This window comes from Lepidochelys kempii, chromosome 11 (genome assembly GCF_965140265.1).
Source record: "Lepidochelys kempii isolate rLepKem1 chromosome 11, rLepKem1.hap2, whole genome shotgun sequence".
Lineage (NCBI taxonomy): Eukaryota > Metazoa > Chordata > Testudines > Cheloniidae > Lepidochelys > Lepidochelys kempii.
The window spans coordinates 53,099,824-53,112,624 of NC_133266.1; the positions used below are offsets into that span (position 1 = coordinate 53,099,824).

General features: G+C 37.5%; 1 protein-coding gene across 6 annotated transcripts in view; it reads left to right on the plus strand.

The window, feature by feature from the left end:
* MYO1B (myosin IB) overlaps positions 1 to 12,801 on the plus strand; it is a 177,913-nt gene that overhangs the window by 114,422 nt on the left and 50,690 nt on the right. For all 6 annotated transcript variants that reach the window (XM_073306214.1, XM_073306213.1, XM_073306216.1 and 3 more), the window contains 6 exons: positions 2,856 to 2,954; positions 3,345 to 3,448; positions 4,112 to 4,259; positions 5,030 to 5,148; positions 8,793 to 8,879; positions 9,208 to 9,273. In XM_073306214.1, coding sequence (XP_073162315.1) covers positions 2,856 to 2,954; positions 3,345 to 3,448; positions 4,112 to 4,259; positions 5,030 to 5,148; positions 8,793 to 8,879; positions 9,208 to 9,273 — 623 coding nt within the window. The remainder of the gene's footprint in view (positions 1 to 2,855; positions 2,955 to 3,344; positions 3,449 to 4,111; positions 4,260 to 5,029; positions 5,149 to 8,792; positions 8,880 to 9,207; positions 9,274 to 12,801) is intronic.

Below are 12,801 nucleotides of genomic sequence, written 5' to 3' on the forward strand. Positions count from 1 at the left end.
CCACGAGTTCTGAATGTCCTTGTGTCTTCATCCATTCAGCGACCACACCAAGGGCCAAATAATCCTCCTGTTAACTGAGCTGGGCAGTGGGAAATTACAGACACAGAAGAGAGAAGAATTCTCATCCAAAGGCTGGGATGGGGAAAGATGTAGCTGCTTTGCAGCTGTTACTCCAGTTTAAGGGTTGGAGTCATCTATGTAGCACTAGAGCAGCCTCCCAAGAGTGGGGGAGGGTTGGATTTGGAGGATTTATGTAGTACTGGATTCTCTAGTCGCACCTACTCTAATGCTCTCCACATAGCACTCTGTCTGGCAGCATGCAGGGACATACACAAAACACAATGGTGGAGTCCTCTCAGCTCAGCACAAAATAAATGTGTACACTGATATGGCTTATTGCTACCATAGTATGCTTAGAAAATTACAGTGGAGCCAAGCAGTTTTCTGTGTATCTTTCTGTGTAACACTAGTGCTGCAAATGGTTCTTAGAGACACAAAATTAATAAGAATATAAATGTTTAAGTGCCAAGGGACATACAGTCACTTTCCAGTAAGGTAAGTGTCCTCAAACCAGTCAGGAAGTTAAGGAGAGCTCTGAATTTGATAGTGGGTAGCCTGTTAACTCCTCATGCTGCATTTCAAAGTAAAAATGAAAATTGATGAGGAGCTGAATTATGCACTCAGTGTCCACACATTAGCCAGGCTGTGGGGATATTTAGCAGAGAAATTCATTTTATCCAACTCAAAAACCCCAATAGTTGACTTCTGTGAAGTGTTACCTGTAATTACTGGTCCACCAAACTCTCCTAGAATGTAGCATCACAGCTACCAGCAGTCTCAGTGCAACTGCTTTGGAATTACATGCGGTAACACAGGACAGAATTTGGCCCAGAGTGTCTACATCCATCTCTTATCCATGTCAGCCATCTGGTCACCTTGGTGATTTCTGAAGAACTTTCCTTTGTCTTCTGTATCTTCCTTTTCTGGATAGAAAGTGTAGAGACAGCTTAGTCTAACTTTTTTTAAAGAACTCATTGAACAGGATGCAGGATGCTTCATTGACAGTTTTTGACAAGAAAATTTAAGTAGCTGCTGACTAGGTATTTGGTGCCTTATGGAACCTTCACCCATGCAGCATGGATTGAGTGTGACTTTAAGTAATTCTTTCTTATTGCTGCAGGGACATTAAGAAAGTATACCCAACCTTCGTTTTGATTAGTTTTACACAATGATTATCAAGCTCCCACAGATGCCTAATGAAACTCTTAACGTATTAAGAAGCTAATGCTCGATGCTAATTGAGTATGTTGCCTTTAATGTAGCTGGAATTTTTAACTGCACATAAGTTTTGGCCTGTTCAAATTGTGACTCTAAACACTGAATTAAAAATAATTACAAAGCTTTGTCTGGATTTTGTTTGTAAATTAACTGTGTGACTTAGACTAGGCATGCAAGCAACCATGTTCCTTTTAACATGTTGAGATGTGTACTCTTAAAGGGCTTGATCTTTCACGCACTAACATGGTGCAAAAGGGCATGCCCACCTGATGAGTGGCATGTACTATTCAGCAGGTGCACACACAGCATTAGCACATTCTCTGCACTGTACTTGGCATGATGTGCTGGCACCTGTACCTTCACCCCAGAGGGTGCCTAGGACCTAGAAAGGGCGTGTCCGGGAAAAGGTGGGGTTGTACACAAGGCATGGCTGGGGCAATGGTGTTGACCCCTCATGTATGCCACTAAAACAAGGAATGAAAGACATTTAAAAAAAAATAGATGTAGCTCAGCCTCCAACCTCACAAAATGGTGAGCAGCTCTGTGCCACACTGAATGTTGCCCTCACCATCCGGAACGTCCCTTTTCACATCTCCCTTCATTCTCATGCTGCACTGAGCCCAAAGCCACCAAAACCATCTCAGTGCAATTCAACCACGAGCTGAATTTGCATTGCCATCTGAGCAGTAAGTGTGGTAGAGCTCTCCAGAATCTTCTTTGTTCTGAGCCAATCCAGCTCTACGGTCTTGCAAGATTCTTGTCCTCATTGCAAGAATCATAGATGTCACTGGTGGAAAAGAGCTAATAACCTTCTCAAACTACTTGCCAGTGCAGTGTATGCTCCTATAGAACTTAGAGTGCTTTTTCCCAGTCTAGTTTTAAATGCCTCATTTGATGGACTTTTCATCAGGTCCCTTGGGGGATAATCTGATAGGCCTCACTGTCATAAAAGGTGTCCTGACTATTCATCTCCAATTTCCCCTTACTCTGTTTCATCCCATTATTCTCAGTTACGCTTCTTAGTTCCGCTCTAAAATTTTCTGTTCCTCTTTGCTGCTTCCATCCTCAACACACCTCAGCTCCTTTTAAAGCTCTTTCTTCATATAACAATCCTCCCCAAACCTTATTTTCTCTTCCAGCACTATGGGGTTACTCCCCACAGTGCTGTTTATGCCTGAAAATATAGGGCCAGGTTTTTAAAGGTATTTAGATGCCAAGTGGGATTTTCAAAAGCACCTATGCACCTAAAACTCATTGATTTCAATGGGTGATATTAGGCACCTAGATGCTTTTGAAAATACTACTAGGCACCTAAATACCTTTAAAAATCTGGCCCATCATGTCTAATTGGTAAGGCTGCAATTTATAAAAATCATTAGCTTATTGTAGGTTGAGCGGGGCAAATAGTGAATGAAATTCTTTGCCAATAACTTAGTTAAGAAATATCACCCCTTATTAAATTATTCAATAAGTATTATTTGATCAGCTCTGGGGTTAATAGGAAACAGTTAAAAAATGATGTTAAAATAGAGAGAAAATGGTGTGGCAGAAATTAACTCTGATGATTTTGTCTTTAGATCTGTTAGAGAAGTCCCGTGTTGTTAAACAGCCAAGAGGTGAAAGAAACTTTCATATCTTCTATCAGATATTATCTGGTGCATCAGACGACCTGCTTAGTAAGTACTGCACCTCTGGTGTTTATCAGACATTATTACTGCTTTTTGTTTTCCTAATAAAACACTCTCAACCAATATTTTTGTTTTGTGTGAAGAAAGGTATTTTTTAACTTACTATTTATTATTATTATTATTACTGTTAGTAGTAGTAAATATTTACGTTGTCGTAATCAAGGTCATGGTCAGGATTGGGGCCCCATTTTTGCAGGATGTTGTATGAACACAGAAAAGAGACCATCCTTGCCCTAAAGGGCTTGTAATTTAAAGATCACTAGGTCAATTTAATATTAACTATTTGTTAATAGCAGTTATTCATATACTGTCCGTAAGGGTGAAAGAGAGCCATTAACAAGGATACCTGACTGATCTTATTTTCATTCAATTCATTAGACAAACTTAAACTTGAACGGGATTTCAGCAGATATAACTACCTGAGTTTGGACTCTGCCCGAGTAAATGGAGTGGATGATGCAGTGAACTTCAGAACAGTTAGGGTAAGATTAATCCAAGACACACAACTCAAAATTCGAAACCCTCAATTCTGCAAGTGGGTCTGTACTAGAGGGGATCCACCTCTGCTGAGCCATTTTCAGGACTGGGGCCTTAATCAGTGTTAAATGCACTTTTCTTGCAGCTGTATAGTATGCAATGAGTTTTAGATGTAACATTGGTTAACCAAAGTCTTGATAGAGAATAGTTTGGTTTTGTACATATGCACTTAAGAAAGAAAAGCGTGAACTCCAGTGATATTTTTCTCCTATTCTGTTGCTAAATTTAAATTAATCCATCAGCGTTTTGTTGATCTATTCATTTATCTTAGCTTTTCAAATTTGTTATGAGTCTGAAATTAGAGTAATTGGTCTATAGGCAGTTAGGAAAAAAAATCTTTATAAAAACATGAATTACTTCAGTGCTCTGGTATGGACACTAGGGACAGATTAACATTTATGCCGACTGAGTTACACAATTCTCGCAAACCTCACTTCGTATCCTGTGGTGTAATTATCCAAGCCCAGTAATTTTTTCATATTCTTGTTATATATGTTTGGAAAATGTTTATATTCTGTGCTGTTGTATATAAATGGTGGATTTTGCAAGTATGATCTATTTGATTAAAAATTTATATCTTTGTCTCATGATTTTTTCCCCTTTTCCAGAATGCCATGCAGATTGTTGGCTTTATGGATCATGAAACACAGTCCATCTTGGAGGTGATAGCAGCAGTTCTGAAACTGGGAAACATTGAATTCAAACCTGAATCTCGAGTAAATGGTTTAGATGAAAGTAAAATCAAAGATAAAAACGGTAAGATGACACTGGTGTTAAGAAAAAACCTAATATTTGAATAGTTCATTGCAAATTCTGTTTCTTGTAAAGATACAAGATTTACTCTTGCTCTTGTAGCTGAATTAAAGTACATTACTTCCTTTTTTATTCTGAACATCATCTGTAAATAGATTTGGTTCAAATCTCTCATATGTAGTGTTTCAGTCAAAATTTGGCTTTTTACAAAAATGTCTTTTTCATGAACATTTTCTAGATTTTCCATTTTATGAAAGCTTTCTTCTGAAATATTAAATGGAAGAAATTGATTTACTATAAACGGATATAACGTGTTGGTTGTGCCACTGTATTTTTTCAGTTAATATTTTTTGCTTTCGTACTGCCAATGTGTAACTTGCTTATTCACTTATTTCGACCTTTTTTTGTAATTGGTACATTTTGAAAAGTTGATGTTTGTTTTTGTGTGTTTGAAAGTTCTGTTTCAGAAAAAAAATTCCACAGAAGATAGGGAAAAAAATGGCCTCTTACTGAAATGTAATGAAACGAAAAATGCTTTCAGACTTAAGATTTTTATGGAATCTTTTTTGTTATGGTTTTCAGCCAACTTTATATGGGGTGGTGGTAACACTCAACCAAAACTTGACAAAAAATTATTCTGAACAAACTTTCCACTGCTTCGAAGTTAAAGAAGATAATTAACTTTTTGTGTGAGGTAGTGTTGGGTAAGGTTAGCCAATACAAATACGGTGATATGAAAGTGTTAATTGTAGTCACACTTTTTGCTTTCATAGAGCTCAAAGAAATTTGTGAGTTGATAGGGATCGATCAGTCAGTGTTGGAAAGAGCCTTTAGCTTCCGAACGGTTGAAGCCAAGCAAGAAAAAGTCTCTACAACGCTAAATGTAGCTCAGGTAAAAGCAGATTCTTATTGATTTTTCTTTTCTGTGAAATATGTAAAACGTTTTTCTTTTCCACAAGGATAATAAGGATTGTGGGTTTTTATTTTTTTATGTATCAGAAGGACCTGAAAGGTTATTTTAAGGGGTTGTTTTGTTCTGATTTTACTTCAGATATATCAAATGTAATTTCTGGATTGCTGCTTGTGGGTCTCAGAGGATGTATGTTGTTATCTCTTGGAAATTAAAAGTTGCTGAATCTCTTACTTTCTCCATAACATTATTCAGAAATTGAAGTTAAATGGTGCTATTAAAACAAATTAATGGCTTCAGACAGTCTGACAAAAAGTCACTTCCCCTCTCACCTCTTTAGCTTTTGTTCTCTTGGCTCCTGTGACTTCATTAGATCATTAATTCTTGACTTAGGTTTCTCAGTCACTTAGTTGCTTTTGAAAATTTTACTTTTAACCAGAAAACTGAACACTATTTTATGTCACATGCTTGAGGCAACATTCTTTATTTAAGGGAAAGAATTATTTTAAATAAGTGCTTTCTGCATAGCAACCAAATAAAGTTACTGCTCACAAAGCACTTCCAAATAAAATATTTCACTAGTAAAACTTATCACTGTTTTCAGTTTCTTTCCTTCAACACACATTTTGAATGTTCAAACACACTTGATGAACATTTTGCTTTTATGACAGTCATGTCCACAAGAAAAGGGTGTAGGAAGCTTTTCCTACATCTTGTGCAGAAATGTGGTTAACTTAAAATATCCTGCTGTGGCAGACCATCTTTCATTTTGAACAGCCCATTTGGTTTCACAGGATTTATGCGCTCTGGGCGGTTCTGACATTTCTTCAGCTAAAATGAATAAATTCAACTTTTCATATTGTTCCTTTTTTCTTAATTTCTTAGCTCCTCTCCCTTCCTTCTCCTCTTGCTTCAGCTAATGATATCGGTGGCGAGCCAGCTTGGAAGTTTGTACGTGAAGAATGTAAGATATTTTAGGAACAGGAAAGGCCGTCTGGTTGCATTTGCCACTCCTCATTCTTAGTTTATTTTAATCCAAGCTTCCTGCTTTTTCACCATAACCTTCAGTCCTTCCCCTGCAACAAATTTAGGTGTCTCTTGAAATCACTTACACTGTTTTAATTACTTGCCCAATAGCTTATTCCATACGCTTATTTCTCTTGTCCTGGAGTAGTTCTGCTTACATTCTCTGTTTACTCCTTATTTTAGATTATCTAGTTTTAGAAGCCCAAACCAGTCTGTATGGGTGGACATGGAAGGGAGTGAGGGTGGCTTTTAAAAAAGATAAAAATCACTTTCTGAATCCTTTTACTAGTTTTGAAACCTTCTGTGAAGTCAGCTTGGATCCTTTCTTTTTCTAGTAGAATAAACTGAACTCCCTAACTTGTCTTCATAACTTAAATTCTTCAGAACTGGTAAAGTCCTTGTTGTCTGATGCTTCACCCTCCTGAAGGCACTAGTATTCTCCTGGTGGCGTTGTGCCTCTTACAGCACAGTATTCCAGATGCGGTCTAACTAGCATGTTACAGTGACTATCTCACCTCTTGTAGTGTATTTTTCTGTTGATACAGTTTTCATCTTCCTTGTTTGTGTTTTGTTGCTGCTTTACATGGGGCTGATGGTTGAAATGTGTCTCTCTCCTTTTTTTTTTTTTTTAACTAATAAACTCCAAACGCTTCTAATTGATGTGCTGGACAATTTGTCCACATAGAGCATACGTGTATTTTTCTATTTTGACCTGAGAATTTGTTATCTTCTGTCTTATTCACTTAAGTGATAAAAATTCTGATTTCATCCCTCGCTGTTTCCTGTTTAATTTTATTCAACATCATCAAGTCTGCTTGATAATGTGCATTTCTGCTGCCCTGAACCTCCACTAGAAACTTAACTTATGGGGTCCTGAAAAAATATCTGAGAAGAGCACGTAAGTAGGAACCTGTCAGAAACAGATAGAAGAAGGGAGACTGCAAAACTTTCAATAAACAACCATGCTTTTGGAGTTTTTAAGACAAATTGAGGACTGCTTTTCATTCCTCTCTTCTCCCTTTGCTGCTTTTGCCCATCTCTCTCTCCTTTCCTTACTGCCTCCTCTCTCTCCCTCTGCCATCCCTTATCTGTTTTCCTATTTCTCTCAACTCCTCTTATTGCTTTCTCAGAATACATTAGTGTGAGGACTGCTATATTCCCCTGGTCCGCAAATAACTAGATTCATAAAGTTTCACCTCTTATAAAGGTTCCCAGGAGCCTGTTCCTCAAAAAGAATGAGGAACCCGCTGGGGATATATAAATTGTAGAGTCATTTTATCAAAGACAGAAATGTGAAGTTTTATTAGATCCACTGTTTTTCTGGTCCCTTCAGGCATCTCTTAAGTATGTGACTACTCGAGGCAATCCTATTAACCGCTGGCTTCAGTTCTCTGTTCCTGCAGTGGAGTAAGGGAGGGGGCAGGTTGGGAAAGATGTCTTTAAGCCAACTTTGCTCCTCTTGAATTCTTGGTTCTGTTGGGCCTATCAAACTGCAGGCATAAGTGAAAGCAGCCCTAAGGCAACTCTGGCTGCAAGGCCTCTTTGGATTTGCCTACACTGTAGTGTAAGACCAGGGTTTCAACTCAGGCTCAAGCCTAACCCTTCCATCTACACACAAATCGAGTGGCCCCTGGTCCCAGGACTCCACGCAGGTGGAGCATCTGAGCCTGCGTCAAGCCAGGACCCAGGTTTCAAGCCCTGTTGGTTTGCAGTGTCAATGCAGCCCCAATGGACTTGTGCTCTGGGAGTCTGCTGAAAGTATCCCACAATTCCACAGGCCAACTTTCAAATTGTCAGAGGACAAAGAAGTTTTCCCACAGGCTCCACGAACAAAGGGCTAGAGCAGCCACATTTTGGGAGGACCCTCGGAAGTCAGTAATATGGGTGGTTAGACTAGCACCACAGGTTGGGACCCAAGGGTTCAACAATTCCTAACCTACAAATGAGTGTAGACACTCAAACCTTAGGCTAACAAACCCAGGGTCTGCTAGCTTGGGTTCTGCTGACCCTGGGCTTACATTGCAGAGTAGGCATACTCTAAAGGTGTATCTACATTGTGAATAAATCCCTTTGGTACCCAGTCTGAGCCTGGGTCAGCTGAATTGGCCTCATGGGGCTCAGGCTGCAGGTCTAAAAATTGCAGTGTAGACAGCCTGGGCTCTGAGACCCTCCATCTTCATAGGGTCTAAAAGCCTGGGCTTCAGCCTGAGTTTGAATTTCTACACTGCAATTTTATAACCCTACAGCTTGAGCCACATCATTTGACTAGGGCCAGCTGTGGTGGTGCTGTGGGTCTTTTATTGTGGTAAAGACATACTGTAATGGGCTGTTGGCCATCTGAGACTAGCAGAATGCAATGTGCTCTGGCTACACTGTCTCCATCTCTAGCCCTTACCAAGTCCCTATGCCAAAGGTTGGGAGGGAGAACACTGTAGAGCTGTTCCTGCAGCCTTATTCTGACCAGGTAGCCCTCTCATGCTGAACATATTCCTTAGAAGTCATTTCCACCCTTTTTATAGCACTTTTAAACCACTGGAATAGCGCACATGGTTCAGAATTAGCCCAGTATTTCTAATGTTTTCTTTCTTTCTTTTGGCTAGGCATATTATGCCCGTGATGCTCTGGCTAAGAATCTGTACAGTAGACTGTTTTCCTGGCTTGTTACCAGAATCAATGAGAGCATTAAGGTAATTTTCTTATATGCCCATAAAGAAATCAATATAAATAGATGAAGTGAGTGGGGACAGTAAAACTATACTGGTCTGTTTTACTTTTTTGTTCTTATGCACTAGTGCAGGGTTGCAGGGCTGCCAGTGCTGGAGGTGAATATTTGTATCCAAATAAAATCTGTGTGCTTGTTTTCATTTTTAAACTTATGAAAATATTTATATTAACCATTTTTGGAAAACCAAACCTAACTTTTTAGCCTAAACAATATGCCTATAAGGCGCATTTAACGTATCTTGACCACAAATGCTAAATATACAGAACAATAACTCAATCTTCTCTTAAAAGGCACAAACAAAAGTCAGAAAGAAGGTCATGGGAGTACTGGACATCTATGGCTTTGAAATTTTTGAGGTAAGTGCTTTAGAATACAATTTAAATAGAATTTTGCATATCTATAACAAACTTTACAGCTATTACTAAAGCTAAATCTAGTTGTTCATGTATGTGTAATCACAGTTTCACCTTCTGTAAGTTAAGTCTAGTGTGTCTTTCTAAGTACACACGATAAATGTAAACTGAAGTTAGGTGGTCATGTTAGTATGCCTTGCAATTATAGCACAAATTTATCAAAGCCAAATTGAATATGTTGCATTGATACAGCAGGTACCACTGAAAAGTAAATATTTACTATGGTACCATTCTGAACATAGGAAATATTGTGGTAATGTCCATGCTCTCATACAAAATTTGTCTATAGTACATGTTCTGTGTGTGGCCTTGAGGCTTCTTATAGATATCTGCAAAGAAGGTTCTTTTCCTTTACAAAAGAAGACATCTTTTCTGCTAGAACTAAAAATAAATTATATTTCATTTCATCTCAGTACACTTAAACACTTAGATTTTTTTGAAGTGTTTTTAAATGTACTATCAAAAGTTCTCAGTTATATCAAGTGAGTTAGCCTGATGCTGTTAGGTACAGAGATCATGACTGAATTGTTTATTCTGGCAAACTTTATTTCAGGAGATTTGAATATCTAGTTAAATATTGTACTCTAATGTTCCAGCTAAGAAACTATGGGGAAAAACATCTTGTCTGTTTCCTCCTTTCCCACTTTCTCACAATTTCTCTAGGAGACCAGTAAGTGCAGTTACTCTCAATAGAAGGTAGGAACAATCCACCTGGATTTATCTCTTCCCAATACTTAGAAAGGGGAAGGTAGTATATGCTTCATTTCAGATATATAATGAATCAGAGTAGTCTAACAGTTTTGTAAAGAGAAGAGATATAGCTAATATTTGAAACAGGTTTTTACTCAAGAAGATAATATTTAGTTTCCTGAAGATATGAAGAAATTAGGAAAATGTACAGTATGGGATCAATCTGGAAGTAACTCTTAGTAGTAGGACTATTTGGAGATGGTGGTAGTTATATTCCTTTAGAAAGTTACACAGTAGAATGTTACTGTTGTTGGCAGAAATTTTGTTTTAACCAGCTGTGTATGTGCACTTGATTAAGTGTAGGGTGAGGGGGAGTTTAAAAATGCTGGAGTAAATCTGAGTTTGTGGACTGTCTATGGATTGTTAAATTGAATGCAAAGAAACAAGTTTTTTGTTGGGTTTTTTTTTTTAAGAAGTTTGACATTAGAAAAATAAAGCCATAAAAACAAGTAGTTAGACGTAAGGACACAGTTTCATAGCAGCAAAATAGAAGACTACATGCTTTTTTCCTCTCAGATGTATATTGAACTATACTATAGTTTATAAAATGCTTAAAATAATAAATTTGAAAATGGAGCAAGTTTGTTCATTTAGTGTCCAATCCTACCAAATGCTGAGCAACCTCAACTTCTATTTAAGCAGATAGGAGAAAAAGTACTCTACCTCATGGGATTAAACTCATAGGGTGAAATTCACCGAGGTACACAGGGCAATCAAGAGTCATTTGCATCATGTAAGTGTCATAGTGGAACCACGAGATATACAGCTGTATATTAAGGGCATGATCCAATGCTCATTGAAGTCAATGGGAACCTTTCCATTAACAATGAGGAGTGTTGGGTCAGGTCCTAGTATATGGCTTAGATTGTGTAAATTCTAAATTTTAAATTGTAAGCTATCTAGGACTATTCTGTTCTATAGAGGTTTTTGTACTGCACTCATCACCATTGTATCTGAGTGACTTCCAGTAGTGTGTTAAGCAGTGTGACTACACATCTGTCATGTATTGTTCTTTCATCTTCTCCCTAAAGGAAGAAGTGTGTGCAGTAGTGTGTCTTGTTTTGGCAGTGTTTTTTATTTATTTATTAAACAAATATTTGTGTTGCTATGTGTTTGTATTAAAGAAGGCAGGGTTAAAGAACGTGCATTGCACTTGAAGCAGAAAGAGTTGAGGTTTGTGATGCTCCTTAATTCGTGGAAGAATTCATCCTGCAGTCATGAAAGTTCTGTCTCCTCCACAGATAAGCTTTTCTCTTATTGTTGAGAGTGCCATTGTGACAGAGGAGTGAAGCTGTCAACTACAGTTGTCATCCAGGAGTATTAGATGGTCTTTTAGGTATCCTGGGCCCAGGCCTTTGGGCACTTGGAAGATAAGGACGAGACCTTGAGCTTGATTTGAAATTCTATTAAAAGCCAGCGGAGAGAGCAGAAAACAGGTGTGATGTGCCAGTTGTAGCCTGTGTTTCTGAGGAGATGCTGAAGGGACAACAAGTATCTCTTTGTTATGCATTTGTACAATGCCTAGCACAACGGGGTTCAGATCCCGGCCTGGGGCCTCTTGGGGCTACTATGATCAAATATTAATAATATCAAATTTAACTTCAGAAACCTTTCAGGAAACAAGGGTGGCTTGATATCAGAACTGAAGATGGTCAGGAAATTTTTCGATAGAATATTTTGCCATTGAAAAATGCTGATTAGTTGACAATGAAATGTTGTGGAAATGAGTCAACTTTGATGACTTTTTTTTTGGTAGGGTGAAGGTGTTCTGTTTTGAGCTTTTTGGAATGAAATGTTTTGATTTTTTTCCTTTTACAAAATAGTTTTTGGTTTATTTTGTATTTATGTAATATAAAATTTTTAAAAAATCAAAATTGGAACAAAACATTTCAGTTTTGTCAAAACAAAATGTTTCAATTGACCTGGTACTAATTTTTGTGCAGAATTTCATTTTCTGAGACATTTCAAAAAATTTTGTTCTGTTTTCTGTTTCAAAATTGTGTATTTTCCTTCAAAAAGACCAGTCCATTTCCCACCTGGCTCTTACTGGAACAAAATCCAAACACTGAAATTATTAAATTGGTAAACAGGTTTTAGTCAATTATACTTTTATAATGAATCTGCATGAAGTAAGTTCAATTAAATAACAAAGATATATGGCAAAACCTGAATTTATGGAGCCTTTTTATAAATGATGGTACTGCACATGTGCAGTCAAAGACAATTAAGGAAATGCTTATAAGAAATGGTTGCATAAAAAAATCTAGCCACCATCAAACAAAAATACATATTGGTAAAACTAGTTATCAAATAGTAAACTAATCTGCTGTAATTGAATGAAATATTATGTAATATATGCAGTACAATACATCGGATGAAGTGAGATAATCATCAGCAACATCTTTTATATTTTCTAGCTTAAATGGTACAGTTCTTCTGGATGGATATTTTACAAATGGATTATTATACATGTAGAATTTTAGCTGACATATAGCTAATGGCAGTGAATTTACAGAGCTAATTATTATTCTTAGTATTTCCAGGAAGTGATTATAAATTCCCCTTAAGAACCAATTAGTACATGTTTTGTTATCTCTTAAATTAACATGCACCGTCTTGAAGGTTAGAACTACAGTAATGTACATGATGGATTTTGATGATAAAAGTGCATTGGGAGTGCCATTCCACCTGCAAACCTGTAACATAAATTTGAAACTTGAT